This window comes from Dysidea avara, chromosome 7, assembly GCF_963678975.1.
Source record: "Dysidea avara chromosome 7, odDysAvar1.4, whole genome shotgun sequence".
NCBI lineage: Eukaryota > Metazoa > Porifera > Demospongiae > Dictyoceratida > Dysideidae > Dysidea > Dysidea avara.
This window is the reverse complement of record NC_089278.1, coordinates 27,462,806-27,479,036: the sequence shown is the minus strand read 5'-3', so window position 1 is coordinate 27,479,036 and position 16,231 is coordinate 27,462,806. Positions and strand designations below refer to the sequence as shown.

Sequence of the window (16,231 nt, the reverse complement as noted above, 5' to 3'; positions counted from 1 at the left end):
AGCGCTCCATATAGAAGCCCCTTCAACATTATGAATTCTTCTATTGGGTAAGTCAAGTGGTTTAAAGTACGCTTGATTGTTGTTGTTGTTTTTTTTTAATAATCTATGCCACTCCTAAGATGTCATATATTTAGTACAGGGTACAGATGAACACAGAAGGTACAGTAGTGTAAAAACCATAGATTATAGAGGTAGGGAATAATCTATGGAAAAAATAACTAGATTACAAGTTTCATAATTCATAGAATGGATGACTTACTTCCAATTGGTACAATACACAATAAAACCATTTGAAAATTACCCATAATACAGTATCAAGAGTTCACAGTATGAATTTGTTATAAGGATTGTGACCACTATTACAGGCATTAACATTCTGTACACTGGTGTTGGCTAGTTATAGTTGAGTGTTGTGACTTGCGTTGTAACATAATATTTGATGGTTCGATTGGTTCCATTGCATGAGGGGGTGGTGACATCATCGGGATCCATGTTGTCCCATGTGGTATCACGTGATCTACTAAAGCAGCATCTCCACTAATATGTAATAGACATTGAGCCTGTAACAAGTAGAAAAATGTATATCATGTGCTATAATAGTGGGTTTGTAATAGGGATCGGCCATAGTTTTTTTTTTTTTTTTTTTGCAAAAATATCCTAATAAAACACACACCAAGAAACAATCTTGAAAAGCGTCCTTCGGCTCAGAACAACCCTGTAGGTGTGCATTGTACAGGGAATTGCTAGGCCTTCTGTGTGTTGTGCACATGCACCATTTTGATCTTGTTTTCAAAGTACAACTCATATTGGGCTATCTTTCATTGGATCATAGATACTACACCCAGTATCTATGATTGGATGCCATTCCATACAAGAAGCTACACAATTCCACGCTCAGAGTTGGATTTGCTCATGTACATACTTCATTGATAACCAAATCTTTGCATTATACTGAAAATAACCCAGGAGGTTTAACTTGTGTTTAAAGTTTGTTCCTAGATGACATTTTTCTGCCACGATTAGTGTATGTGATCATGATACATAGTCTTGTGTCCAGACCCCATCCACTGTGTTGGGTAGGGTCTGGTGACTTACACTACATTTTTGGGTCCCCAACACATACCACTAGCCATATTCGTCAGTCTACTGTAGCCCATTAAATGGCGTTGTAGCCGAATCAGAGCGTTTGATTAGCCCAAAACTTTTGGCATTGTCACCGGACCCTAGTGGGCACAAGACTACATGATGTGGTATCAAGACTTAGGAAGCTGTACTAGTAGTGGAACAGTAAGATGATTGACTCATCAACAATATCCTGTTCTCTATACACTGGTGATTCTGTTAGTCTCTGTCACACTAAGGTGTCAAGTCAAGCAAGTTAATCCATGAATGGATTCGAAACATATGCACATATTTAAAAAATATGAAGTAAGGAACAGGGATTAGGCCACTCCAAATGAGAGCGTAGTTTCCCATCCTCCGCCCGCATCACGTCTGGGAACCCGCATTGCATGTCATTATTGTCATTATTTTTCTAAAACCACTTCCTGTGCTGCTTTCTGGAAACTTCTCATGGAGCCATTTATTTTGCATTGCTAAAAACACAATGAAACCTAAAAATGAATGGTTCTGGTGGTTGCTAGCTTGCAAAGAAGCCATTTTCAGGACCTTGAATCCTCTCAAGATAAAGATACTCTAATAGAGCAGTCACATCTTGAATAATGATAATAAGCCTCCCACCCACACCAAATAACGAAAACATCAGGACGGGTTTACATTTTAAGTTAGTTTACATTTTAATGTCTATAAACACCATAGCAGTAAGGGCCAGTACCTGGTTCTTGTGAGAGCTGCTGTCAATTAGTACACACTCATTGACTCTGTATCCTAGCAACATATTACCATTCATGGCTGCCACATGAGCTCTAGCAATAGCGTTGGCTTCAGCAATGAACATGTGTACAAAATGGTCCACTCCTCTCAGCTATGACATGAACACAACATCACTGACACAGTTAACAAGCTAGTAACAAGAATTTACACCACTATTATCCTGTGTGAACTTTGAAATTATTCAGCTATACGATTTATAAGTTTCATGCAGAATTATGTCAACTCAACCTCTAGCAATACTTGTAGATTCAATTCTATTTCATAAACACAGATGTTACAGTCTCTTACCCCCCTCACAGCAGTGGTCTCTCTGATCAGGAACAGGCTGACCACACCGAGATACCTCACAATAGCACTTTCAGGTAGTTTCACCAGTGGAGTGATGTTAACATACTGTAATGGAAATCATATGATGGAAACTGATTGCATCATGATTGTTCTTGCCTCCGTATTGCCTTGTGTATAAACTTGTAAGACTTCTAGTAGGGTGCAGTATATGAAAACCACCACATTTATAACTTCATTGCACAATGGGCACGAAAAAACAAATATTGTTTGTAAAAAACACTAGCAGTAAATGTGTGTCACAGAGAAATGGCCGCCATTCCAATTCTACCATTATGCACATAATTTAAAGGTGATACAGGAATCTATGGCGTACAGCAAAAGGCAACATCTCAAACATCAACCCATTCCCCAGATTTCAGGCTTGGGGTCAAGTACAAAGTCACATATATTATCACATTACATACTAGACCCTATTACCTACAAATATCTCCCACTGTATAGTGCGTGCCTGTTATGTTTTCATGCTATCCCATATAAACAATACTTATATCACAACAGTATTATGGTACCGCTCAAACGCAACGTCACGGGAGTGCAAGCGATAAAAAAACTTGCTAATTAAAGGGCGTGGCACCTGTTTTGCTTGCAAGTATTCATCTCAAACAAAATGGATGCCATGCCCTTAAATTAGCAAGTTTTTTAATTGCTCGCATTTTAGTGAGACGATGTTGCATTTGAGTGATACTGTAGAATATCTTTGCTAATAACACTTGTCCTCGGTTTCTCAGACTTGCATCAATAACTAAGATATTCTACTCCTAATTATAACTTACTGTTGTTGATGTTTGTGTGGTGGGTGTGACCGGTACATGACTTGATGATAGTGCAGCTGGTGTCATGGCAACATTGTCCTCCATTTTGAACATGAGATCATCTTGAGATTGATGATGCAATTTTATCATCTTTGGTCTGTGCGCCATACCGGGGGTAAGGGGTACAACAGCAGCAGTAAGTGTGACCTAGTAACATGACAATAGCAAGATACTGGCAAGAGTTAATAATAATAGAGGGATTGCACGCGTGATGCGATATGACATACAGTGGAACCTCTCTTAACAAACTCCCCAAATTAAGGACACAATAGAAAAAACCTCCATAATAAGGACAAAATTTTTGGTCCCAACAGGTCTGGTTAATACAGTTTTTACCTCTGAGAGGAAGACCTCTCAAAAATTGGCCAAAAATTCTGGGTCCCTAAATGTCCGTAATAGAGAGGTTCCACTGTATTTTCGTAAAATACTTATCAACTGTTGCTTGTCAGACATTTGTGAGGTATGTGAGTGAAGGCTACAGCCATTCTCAACGGTTCAGTGTAGAATGGAACACATTCGCTAGGTTAGTCACTTGTATAAACTAGCATAGCCGTTGTCAAAATTGTATAAAGTGTTACTGTTCACGACTAATCTATGAAAAATTGATATAACTCTTGTCCAACATAGAGCTAGTATTTAATGTTTGTTTCTAACTAGCTATTGACAGAGATTCCCTTATTTGGTAAAGCATGGTGACCAAGTAAGTGTATTTGCCCCATTGCATACCACTGAAAAGTAAACCTCACAAATGTCAGACTAGCAACGGTTGTTAAGCATTTTAATAATTCACGCCACAATACTTTTCACGTACAAACCCTCTATAGGGAGGAAGAGTGTCAAATGTTCAATGAGCAACCGGGATTCCTTTGTAGTTTCAAATAGTGTTAATGACCTCAATAAACACATTTTGTGTGATCAATAAAATAATCGACTGTGACAGCAATGTGCTAGGATGGAAGCTCCAGTGTGCGATGGAAGAGTCAGGGAAACATCATCTTTGTCACAACTTTTCAGTTCAATAATTCACCCCAATACACTGTAGCAAAAAGACTCAAATGGCACAGAAAGTCGTGAACTCAGAATAATGTGTACTTTCAGCTGTATTTTATTGGCTCTTTTTCTCATTGTTTTTATCTGATGCTTCTTCTTAGGCTATAGCAACAGCTGTACTTTGTGTAGTATCAAGGGCTGTTCATCGCAGCTTCTATTCATCAACATGCTTGATTATGGGAACAAATTGCACCATGAGATTCAGGTGGTACGATTAATAACATGCAGTGTGCCTAAATGTACCTCTCTTTCATGCAAACTAGCATGTCTGGCAAGAAGCCAAATCACCCTATGTACTCATTGTATACAGTCCCTATCGAGCGTTGGACACTCTCCCTCCCTATCATCATTAACTAGATACTGGATTGTACCTATATCTTATGACACAATAAATTACTTGACAGTTTGGTAGTATTTGCACATGGATGTATATATTGTAAGCATACAACATATTTATACTGCCACAGTGTGCATGTACTGTAATGTACACTGGCATACCCATGAAGGTAAAGCTCACTTAGTGGATATCTTTAAAAAGACATGTACTATGATATTACATATACACAGGTCCCAACTATAGACAAATCCTTGGGTCTCCAAGGTGACACTACAAATGAGGTTCACTATACTATACACACTGTACTTACAACAAACAACCCAACATTACCTGCACAAGGTCATCATCTGGGAGATCAACATTGAAGTCTACTGAACCAACCCAACAGGGGAGTAGTCGACGTAACTTAAACAGCATGACCTAGAACAGCACAGCCCAGGTAACAATGACCAGCAAGAAATACAGAACATGAGAAAGATCCATATATTTGAAACATGAATTATATTACAATTGATGACTATCTGTAGCACATAAAAAGAGTACTAGTATATTTTAATAATTATTGATTTAGAAATGAAGTAGGGATCCAACTGATAAAAAGTAGTGAAACAAGAGGTTCATAGCTCTGTAAGAAAATCCCTACATTGGCATGTTATAACAATTATTTTGGTTCAATCCCAAAGTAGGGATTTTTCCACCGAGCTATGCTGTAATACCATTACTTTTTATCACTTGGATCCCTACTTCATAATTTTAAATTAATAATTTTTATGGTTTGTTTAGTTTATTTATAGCATACAGCTATACACACTAGTGATGTGCAATATACCGAAAAATTATCGACATTGCAATTTTTTTTTTTCAATACCAATACCGTATCGAATCTCAATATTTTTATAACTGAAATCAATATTTATCGTATAGTCAATATTTTGCTACATTTTTCAATATATTGAGTAATATTTTGGTAATTTACAGCTTTTGGTGCGTGATTGTGCAATCACAGTAGAAATGAAGTTCAGTTCTGCACAGTTCAGCCATTTTAAAAAGCGTCTACCAGTTTCCAAGGCTTGTTATTACCTTCATCACAAATTCTAGCTGCTAATTATAAACATTTGCCCCACGCAATTAATCTAAAGAAAAAATATCGAAAAAGTATTGAAATTTCAATATTTTACCAATTACCATATCGACATCATACCGAAACCAAAATCCAAATACTGCACATCACTAATAATACACACGTGACTGTTCTATTAGGGTGACTGCTGTATTAGAGTATCTCTATATAACCTACCAAGGCTGAGATAATAGTCACTATTCTGTTACTATTACAATACAGCTAAACTAATAAGGGGTGTGGTCATCGTATTCAAGTAAATGGATTGTTAAAAAGAGTAATCTCTGTGCTTGATTGTTCTTATCAACCATGGACTTGGTCTCGAACCTATCATGAAGTTACAGGCATCTATTGGGTTTCCAGTATCCTTGCTTTGAATAATTTTGTGGTGTCTAAATAAGCTGCTCAAGGAAAGTTTAATACAGAAAATTAACACCTGGATATGGTTTTTTTTTCATGAAGAAGATGATGACCAGCCTGATTGGAGAGACAAGGCGCAGAGGGCATGCACTAGTCGGAAAGCACATCCAACTGGTGAGTTTGCTATTATGGAGTAAAACGATGGCCGTATGCTGCTTTATTTGGTCTCCAACCTTGCGACTGTGGTCAGGCAGCTGGTAGGTAGGCAGCCAAAAATTCAAGTTAGAGAAAACTATATCCAGTTGCCTGTAAGCGTTTTCTTGTTTTTAAATTAATACTGTATTTGATGTTAGATGACTAATATTATTCCGTAAAGGTGACATTGCGTAAGATGTTTCTAGGATGATTTTTATGGCATTATAGGGAGCACACATCGTTTTATGGATAGTACAGTATTTGCTATACATTATAGTCAGTTAGTTTTACATGTACAGAGGTAAGCCTATTCATTATTTAATCTTGATATCATACATGTAATGTACTTACTTCTACAGCATCCTCAAGCATCTGGCTAAACTGACAGTCTCGTTCTCGTGATGCCATGCCATCCTTAGTGTCTAGTGTTTGTCGACATATACTAGTGACCACCTGTCATATTACTTGATGTTATCATAGCAACAGTGTATCATACCTTGCTATTCAGTACCAGTGATGTGATATGTGAGTCACATGAGCTGTTGGTGACATGATAACCTAGTGACAATGAGTGTCCAGTGTGTATATGAGACTACATGTTATCAGCAGATAAAAAATTTAAGCCAGTACAAAGTAATTATAACTCACAACCCAAACTTTTGCTTGGTAAATTTACACATAGAAAATAAATTCTTTCATACAGTTTTTGCTTGTGAAAAAGAGTAAACTTTTTTGGCTGCTGCTGCCCGTAAAATTTTCAAGCACCATGAAAACGTTTCATAGCAATGAATCCACAATGGTAACCTTTAATTCTCTTTCTGGTATATGGCTTACCAACAGGCAGTGAAGGCTCCGAGAGGGCATCAACAATGTCTTCTTCCTTCATGTTCTTCTCCTCCAAGTCTAATATCATTAATTCTTTTCTGTCCCAGGATAACTCCAGTTCATTACGATCCTCCTCTGACTCTGAGTCTGATGTCACCGCCGAGTGAGTGCCATATACCTACAAAGTGAGGAAACTGCTACTTTACACAACATATAGAACACAGTTCTGAAACTTAACTGATCCTGTAGCTATCTGCACACATGCTGAAGCCTCACAACCTATGTAATTACCCTAAGTATGTGTATTTTCTGTTGTTTGAATGTAACGAATTAGACAGAAAATAAGCTCCCGCATGAATACTATCGGGGTCATGTGAGCCTTTCTCACGTGACATAGGGTTTATATAAGGTTAAGTGAGGTGTGTTAAGTCATTCTACGCCACGTTTTTCATACAAGTGGGCTAATTTAATTGTCTTCGCGGAACTGCGAAACGAAATCATGTCTTTAGAAGGAGATAATTTCCAGAAACTGATGGACACCATTGAATCCTCGAAGGCGAGCATCAAAGAGAAGTTTGCCTCCCAGCTGGACAGGCTCCAACAAGAAGTGACAGCTAACCAGGCTAGCTGCTTGAGGAGGTGATGGCCCTAAATAAGCGGCCATACCAATTTAAGAAGAAGGGCAACAAAGCCCAATTCCTCTTCAACGAGCGGATCGAGGCAGCTAAAAGGCAGCTGAATCTAGTCCCAACTACTGACGATGTGACCAAGCAGGTCCTGAAGCGAACGGTCAGCGAGCTGGATCAGGGTAAGGAGGCGATCCGTGTGAGACAAAAACACATATGGATCGCAGACCGGTCCGACTGGGGTGTCATGGCTGAATATGAAGCGGATGAGTTAGCGTCAGACTCTGATGACGAGAAGAAGCTTTACAGAGCACGGAAGGAACGTGAGGCTAAGAAATGGAGAGCAACGGCTACACTCAAGAAGAAGCCCAGACAGGAGGGGGCGACTAGACGACTAGACAGCCAAACAGCAGTGGAGGAGCGAGACCTCCTGCAACAAAAACAAAGCCGATTGGGCCCTGTTACACCTGTGCAGGGTGGGGCCATTTGGCTTCCATATGTCCGAAGAGTCAACAACAACAACTGTATCCTTTTGTCACTTTGTAGTAAGTGGGCTTGACCCTGTTGTATATCATGTGTGCAGTGATCCCATGAATATGTACTGTGAAGTGTGATAGTGAAGTATACTGTAATACCTTAAATGGTTCAGACAATGGGGGTCATGTCCTATGTGTTAATAATACAGCTCAGCAAATTGCTAGCAAAGGGTTAGGTGTTGATAGTACAAAAGAGGATTCTCAAGGTCAGGGTACATCAAGTCCAGTATGTGTTGATGACTCAAAGCATGAGGGTCAAGGCTTACTCCACAGAGGTGCTTATGAGCAACCAGGCATGTCTCAAGCTAGACAAATAAAGGAACCTGCCACCAGTACTAACGAGTCAATAGAAAATGTACAGGCAACACAGATTGTTGAGAAGGGCTGTAATAATTGTCTGGAATTGGACATCCTGCATGACTTTGACCTGATCATGGGAGTTAGAGGAGGGTAGTTCCCCAACCCAGATAGTGGATGTCCAAGGGAGACTTAAGCAAAATAAAAAAAATTTGGTCTAAGGTTCTCAATGCCCCAAGCCCACTCAGTACTTGACTGGATAGAAGACAGCTATAAGTTGCCATTACAGTTTATGCCATCTCCCTTTGAACAAGGTAACCACAAGTCAGCACTAGATCACCATTGTTTTGTTACTGACAGTATCCAAGAATTAATAAGGAATAGGTGTGTAAGAGAAGCCCAAGGAAACCTTGGTATGCAGTCCCCTGTCTGTGGTGGCCAATCGGGAAGGCAAGCTTAGGCTGGTGCTGAACCTTAGGCACCCAAACCAGTTTTAGCGAAAGGATCATTTCGAATATGAAGATCTTATGCTTATGTTTGAGAAAGAGGATTACCTGATTAAATTTGACCTGAAATCGGGGTATCACCACTTAGACATATTTAAGGCACACCAGACCTACTTAGGTTTTTCTTGGACTGTAGACCATAGGCCCAAGTATTTTGTATTTACAGTATTGTCATTTGGATTGGCCACTGCTTGTTATGCCTTTACCAAATTGTTAAGGCCTCTTATTGCTTACTGGAGAGGCCAAGGCCTGAGAGCAGTTTTGTACTTGGATGATGGTATTGTAGCAACCAAGGGTCTAGAAATGTCCAACTGCATTAGTAGACAAGTTCAACAGGACTTGGCTAAAGCAGGCCAATGAAGCCAAATCCCAATGGCAGCCAGTGAGGAAACTAACCTGGCTGGGCTTTGAGATAAACCTAGAGAGTGGGCAGTTAACAGTCCCTGATGATAAACTGAGAGGTTTATGTGAAGTCTTACAGTCACAGTTGGAAAAATCTTTTATCCCGGCCAAGCTGTTGGCTAGTGCAGTGGGAAGAATAATCTCAATGTCACTGGCTCTTGGCCCAGTCGCATGATTGATGACACGCAGTCTGTACACAGTGTTAAACTCTAGGAGTTCATGGTGCACACAGTTGCAACTGTCTGATGATGCAGAGCAAGAGCTGAGCTTTTGGCTGGCAAGAATCCAGCATTTCACTGGGCAGAACCTATGGCTGAAACCATCGGCAGTTAGGGTGGTTTATTCTGATGGCAGTTGCACGGGTTACGGTGGATATGCTGTTGAGCATGGTGGCCAATTGGCCACAGGGCAACGGGATAAAGAGGAGGCCCAACAGAGCTCTACATGGCGGGAGCTCAGAGCAGTAAGACTGGTGCTACAAAACGATGGTTTACAGATAACCAAAATGTAGCATGGATTGTCTTGCATGAGAGTAAAAAGCCTCTCTTACAGCAAGAAGCCTTGGCTATTTTCAATGCTTCGGTGAGAAGTACAATCCGGCTGGAACCAGAATGGATCCCCAGGGAGTGTAACCAGGACACCAGGTAACAGATTATATCAGTAGAATAGTAGACTATGATGACTGGGTGTTGAATCTAGTGATTTTCAGGAAGTTAGATGTACTGTGGGGCCCACATACAATAGACCAATTCGCTAACTGGTGTAATAATCAACTCCCGTGCTTTAATACATGTTACTTTTGCCCTGGTGTAGAGGCCATTGACGCCTTTACAGGTGACTGGTATCATGAAAATAATTGGTGGTGTCCCCCTTTGTATTTGGTCTCCCGCTTGCTTACACATACTCTAGCAACCAAGGTCTCGGGTACACTGATTGTCCCCCAATGGAGGTCTGCCCCCTTTTGGCCTTTACTTCTCCCAGATGGGGCTCACCCAGCTAGGTTTGTATCAGGAATTTGAGAGCTTCCCCGAGTCAAGTCATTGTTTGTGTCTGGACAGTCAGGGTGCAAGGGAGTCCCAAATACTCCAGTACTGGCCTTAAGACTCAATTTTGAAATTTATACCCCTGGCGGCCTGGCTGTGGATGCCAAGTGATTGGAGCAAAACTCCTGGTACAAGCATAAAGCTTGAGCATGATAGGCTATGATCCCTGGAATTGGAAATGGGATTACCACTGCTGGGAGACAGCTTGTGGGTCTTTTGCAAAAGTAATGATTCAACCCGTATGGGCAAGTTTTAAGGAGCTGGAGGACCCAGAGCTGCACAGATTGGCTGAGAGGTTACCTAGTACCACACCATATCACACAACAGAGCTGACTCCACTGTTAAGAAGTACCGGGGAGCCTTCAGGAGGTGGAAAACCTGGGCAGGGCCACCGCCAGGGCGGCATAAGCTACTGGCCATGCCAGTAAAGGAACACCACTTGGTGTTATATCTCCAGCACTTGGGGGACATGGTTGGCTCAAAGTCGGCAGTGGAGGAAGCAGTCAATGCCCTGGCTTGGATGCATTCAACAGCAGGCCTGGCCTCCCCTATTACAACCATTGTCAAGGCTACTCTAGAGGGTCTGCAAAGGAAGCTTGCTAAACCGGTCCAGAAGAAAGCACCAGTGACTGTGGAAATGATAGGAAGAATGGTGGAGGATGCCAAAATGAGTGGTTCCTTGTCAGATTTGCGCCTAACCACTGTATGTTTGTTGGCATCTGCAGGTTTTCTGAGGTTCGACGAGGTGATCCAGATTAGACCTTGTGAGCTAGCAGTGCAAGAAGATTACCTGGTACTACATTTGCCATCTAGCAAAACTGACCAATGGCGGAAAGGTGATGAAATGCACATCTCCAGGACGGGAAAACCAACCTGCCCAGTGGTCATGATTGAAGCCGATATGCACAGAACTGCAACGTCATGCAGGGATGAGAGGTTCCTATTCCGGCCAATTTGTAGATCAAAAAATGGTGAGACCTTGCGGGAGTCTGGTAGCATTAGCGACAGCTGCCTGAGAGATCTCTTTAAGAAGAAGTTAAAAGAAACTTGGATACAGCCCCAAAGATTTTAGTCTCCACAGTTTCGAGCTGGAGGTGCGACCAAGGCTGCAAATGCTGGGGTGCCAGATCGCCTATTCAAAAGGCATGGTCGATGGAAGTCAGAAAATGTCAAGGATGGCTATGTGGAAGACTCAATAGAGAAGCGGTTGTCTGTCACCAGGAATCTGGGCTTATAATGTAAAATTCTTGTGCTTCTTTGTTACCCTAGTGTATGTTGGAAATCAATAACAATAGCCCACATTTGGTGGCACACAACCCAATGTATGTGTGTTGTGGGTGGTAAGGGTAATAATAGTATGGTGCGGGAGGTGTATTTTCTGTTGTTTGAATGTAATGACTTAGACAGAAAATAAGCTCCCGCATGAATACACGTGAGCCTTCTCACATGACATAGGGTTTATATAAGGTTAAGTGAGGTGTGTTAAGTCATTCTACGCCACGTGTTTCGTACAAGTGGGCTACCCACCCACCCTCCCAGTAATATGGTTTACTTGATTTTCCTTAACTCTCTGTAGGTAGTGTTGCCAGATCAAGAGAATGACAGGACATGGACAATTTTGATTATATTTTTAGGCATTAAGATAAGCATAACATGAGTGGAGCTACTTTATGGTTTTTCCTGATAGGCAAAAAAAAAGAAGCCTATCAGGTTTTTTCCAGGGGCTGTCTTGGGCTGGACACCCCAAATTTAAGTTTTCCTTTATTATTATTTCGGCTAAGCCCCCACTCACCCACATTGTAATTTTTTGGCTGATCATGTACAAATTGCTTGTATGGTTGTTGCGTGTAGTGTATGTTGGAAATCAATAACAATAGCCCACGCTTGGTGGCGCACAACCCAATGTATGTGTGTTGTGGGTGGTAAGGGTAATGATAGTATGGTGCGGTAGCCCTAACTTCATGTAGTCACTCTCTACATGGTGCTTATATATATATTTTTAAAGTATTTGATACAAGGGTTGGTTGTGTGAAGCTCACCCTAGTATATGTAGTTTTGAGGAGGCATGTATAAAGCTGTGATGACTTATTTAGAGACTGGCTGGCTGATTACAACATCGCTGCCTATCAAATTACTGTTTAGTAGCCCTCCCCCCCCCCCCCCCCCCCCCATCAAAACGACAGGCTCTGCCCAAAATGCTGCAGTTAGAAAAACCATCTTAGAAATGTCACATGCTACTGTCATATTGTATTTGTCTTCAAACCCAGCATTAAAAACAAGAAAACACTTACAGACGGCTGGATACTGAATTTTTAAAAAAATTTTGCCTAAGCTTGAATTTTGGCCTGCTTGCCTATCAGCCTGACCGCAGTCACAAGACTAGAGGCAGTGCACGACCACTATTTCATGCCACAATAACAAACTCACGTGTGACATGTGCCTTTTCTGGTTCTCACAAGTGTCTGACTTTTGCAGTTTGTCTTTCCTTTTATATGCATATGGTCATGTTCATGCAAGGAAACCATACTGAATTTTCCACATTGACAATTTCCTTAGAGGAGTGTATTTAGAATTAAGCCACAAAACTATTTGAAGTGTTAATTTTAGTATCTGCAAGTGGAGTATATACAAGAGATTGATCATGCCCCTAATAGATCAAAACACACCGCCTTGCTCTTCTTATTGATCAGAGCTTGCCGTGACCACACCCCTTAATGATATAGCTGTGGTTTTGCTGTGGAAAACTAGACATGGCAAACCATGCCCCTTAATATATTGTGTAACTCACTCGAGACAATTAGGGAGATTAAGAAAAAAGTTAACAAACTAGTACAATTAAAAGTAGGTTTTCAGTGATAAAAAGTATTGAAACAAGATACACGAATGTTGCTAGCTATTACAACATAGCTATGTGTGAAAATCCCTACTTGGCATTGAACAGATGTAGTAACATGCCAATGTAGGGATTTTCCACATTGTTATGCTGTAATAGCTACAATAATTAATGTTTCACTACTTTTTTTAACCCTTTTAAATTAGCTGTACTAGTACATTACTAGACACTGCAATAGCTGGCTGACTCACAGAAGGTGTATCCAATTCATAACGTTGTCTGTTCCCTTCTATCAGTTTGTTTAGTCTCTGATGCTTCTCTGAGAGTGGTTGTGTGGGGTCCTGCATGAAGCCATAGAACATGTCTTAAGTAAAACAGAAAACAACACATGTGCAATACTCACTACATCCAATCGTAGCGGTTCTGGTTTAGGTAAGGCTTCCAAAAACACTGCAGTGCCTGTCTAGAAACGAAATAAAAAAAATAAAATAAAAAACATCACCCAGTAAATATTTGTTAACATTTCTTTGGAGATACACCCATACTAACACAAGAACTTCATGTATAATTTAAATGTAAAAAACACATTCTTACAGAAACTCCAGTAATAAGGATTTCTCCAACAGTTACTTCCATTTTCAAGTTGAAAACAGCATTCATTCCTTTCACCTGTACATTTCACGTGAATTACAGGTTGGCACATCACACACATGCAATTGCGTGCATGCACCCGCACGCACACGCACACACGCACGTACGCACACACATGCAAAAGCAAACACACAGACACAGACACCTGTACCTTCAACTTGTTGAGCAGTCTACGATGTAAAGCATACTCCAAAAATGGTAAGGCCTATGGTTACAAAAGTATACAATATAACTGGAGCAGTGTCTATGGTTACCTTGCTGACATTGATAGCATTTTGCTCTCCAGAGTATCTTTTCTTTGAATGACAAACTCTACACAACAGGCAAGTGCATATCACAATGATGGAGGGAGTGATGGTAACATACCTTGCTTGTACTAGACATGATTTCCCCCTAGTTATCAACCCTTCTGGTTGTTCAGTTGTTGATAGTAACACCATGGGAACCAACCTCTTCCTAAATTAGTAGCATATAACACACACATGCACGCACGCACGCATACACGCACGCACACACACACACACAAAGCTATCATCTGTTGTGTTAATGGTCACGCTACTCAGACCACCTCTGCACCACTTTAGATGCTATGAGTCAGCGCAGGCAAATCCTTCTCATATGGGGCTAGCATAACCCAGGAGGTGTACCATGTCTTTGAGTGAAGCACCCAAACTCCCACTTGAACCTCACCTCATTCACCTGTTGTGTGAAACACAGATGGTTGGCATTTGCTTCTCTAGTTAATGCCAGGTGATCCATTTATACAGCTGAATAAACTGGAGCAATATAAGTATAAAGTATCTTATTCAAGCAACAACAGCAACTGGAAATGGGCCTAAGGCCTTGTAGTTACAGGCCAATGTTCCAACACACACACACACACACACACACACACACACACACACACACACACACTCATGCACACACACACACACACACACACACACACTCATGCACACACACACACTCATGCACACACACACACACACACACACACACACACACACACACACACACACACACACACACTCATGCACACACACACACTCATGCACATGCACACACACACACACACACACACACACACACACACACACACACACACTCATGCACACACACACACACACACACACACACACACACACACACACACACACACACACACACACACACACACTCATGCACACACACACACACACACACACACACACACTCATGCACACACACACACACACTCATGCACACACACACACACACACACACACACACACACACACACACACACACACACACACACACACACACACACACACACACACACACTCATGCACACACACACACACACACACACACACACACACACACACACACACACACACACACACACTCATGCACACACACACACTCATGCACACACACACACACACACACACTCATGCACACACACACACACACACACACACACACACACACACACACACACACACACACACACACACACTCATGCACACACACACACACACACACACACACACACACTCATGCACACACACACACACACACACACACACACTCATGCACACACACACACACACACACACACACACACACACACACACACACACACACACACACACACACACACACACACACACACACACATGCACACACACACACACACACTCATGCACACACACACACACACACACACACACACACACACACACACACACACACACACACACACACACACACATGAGCACACTTCCATCACTCACCTACACACTGCACATTTACTTAGTTGCATCTTAAATGGTGGTTGAGTCCCAGAGTATGGAATATGACAGGCTGCACATCTTCCCCTGGGTTTATTCTCCTCCACACTAAAACAACACATTATAGTGATAGAGATAGAAGCATAATTAATACATTTCCTATGTGATACGGTAATCTACAATTCCCCAGATCAGCAGCAAGATTGAGATACTCTAATAAAGCAGTCAACCTAATACAACAGTCATGTATATTATTCTAATAGAACAGCCACGTAGTAAATTGTGACCCGCTAAGCAAAAACCGGCTGTTTTCGCAAAATTCTATTTAATGTATTGAAATAAACTGGGTAAAAATATGCATGCCACAAATAAACTTACGTGCATTTTAATTGCTTTGGTATGTACTGAAACAAAGCTCAAATCAATAAAATCTATACACTATCAGATTCTTCTGTTCACGGGGAGTAAGAAAATCTGTTTCATGTTCGTACAGTGTAAGGTACATGAGTTATGAGTGCTTATTTACAATGTGATAGAAAGTTTACCATCATCATTTCATTGTTGAAATGGCCTTCTTCTTTGTCCATATGGGGACTTACAGGGAAAACACTATTCCTTGCCA

At 41.1% G+C, this 16,231-nt stretch overlaps 1 protein-coding gene across 1 annotated transcript in view; it reads right to left on the bottom strand.

The window, feature by feature from the left end:
* Positions 1 to 230: 230 nt before the first annotated feature.
* LOC136261541 (C2 domain-containing protein 5-like) overlaps positions 231 to 16,231 on the bottom strand; it is a 24,356-nt gene continuing 8,355 nt past the window's right edge. The window contains exons 13-27 of the mRNA XM_066055556.1: positions 15,613 to 15,717; positions 14,201 to 14,290; positions 14,089 to 14,146; positions 13,986 to 14,039; positions 13,778 to 13,852; positions 13,587 to 13,646; positions 13,435 to 13,524; positions 6,950 to 7,118; positions 6,612 to 6,673; positions 6,467 to 6,568; positions 4,771 to 4,860; positions 3,015 to 3,200; positions 2,182 to 2,286; positions 1,835 to 1,984; positions 231 to 560 (exon numbers count right to left, since the gene is read on the bottom strand). Of these exons, the coding sequence (XP_065911628.1) occupies positions 369 to 560; positions 1,835 to 1,984; positions 2,182 to 2,286; positions 3,015 to 3,200; positions 4,771 to 4,860; positions 6,467 to 6,568; positions 6,612 to 6,673; positions 6,950 to 7,118; positions 13,435 to 13,524; positions 13,587 to 13,646; positions 13,778 to 13,852; positions 13,986 to 14,039; positions 14,089 to 14,146; positions 14,201 to 14,290; positions 15,613 to 15,717 (1,588 nt within the window). The 3' untranslated portion in view covers positions 231 to 368. The remainder of the gene's footprint in view (positions 561 to 1,834; positions 1,985 to 2,181; positions 2,287 to 3,014; positions 3,201 to 4,770; positions 4,861 to 6,466; positions 6,569 to 6,611; positions 6,674 to 6,949; positions 7,119 to 13,434; positions 13,525 to 13,586; positions 13,647 to 13,777; positions 13,853 to 13,985; positions 14,040 to 14,088; positions 14,147 to 14,200; positions 14,291 to 15,612; positions 15,718 to 16,231) is intronic.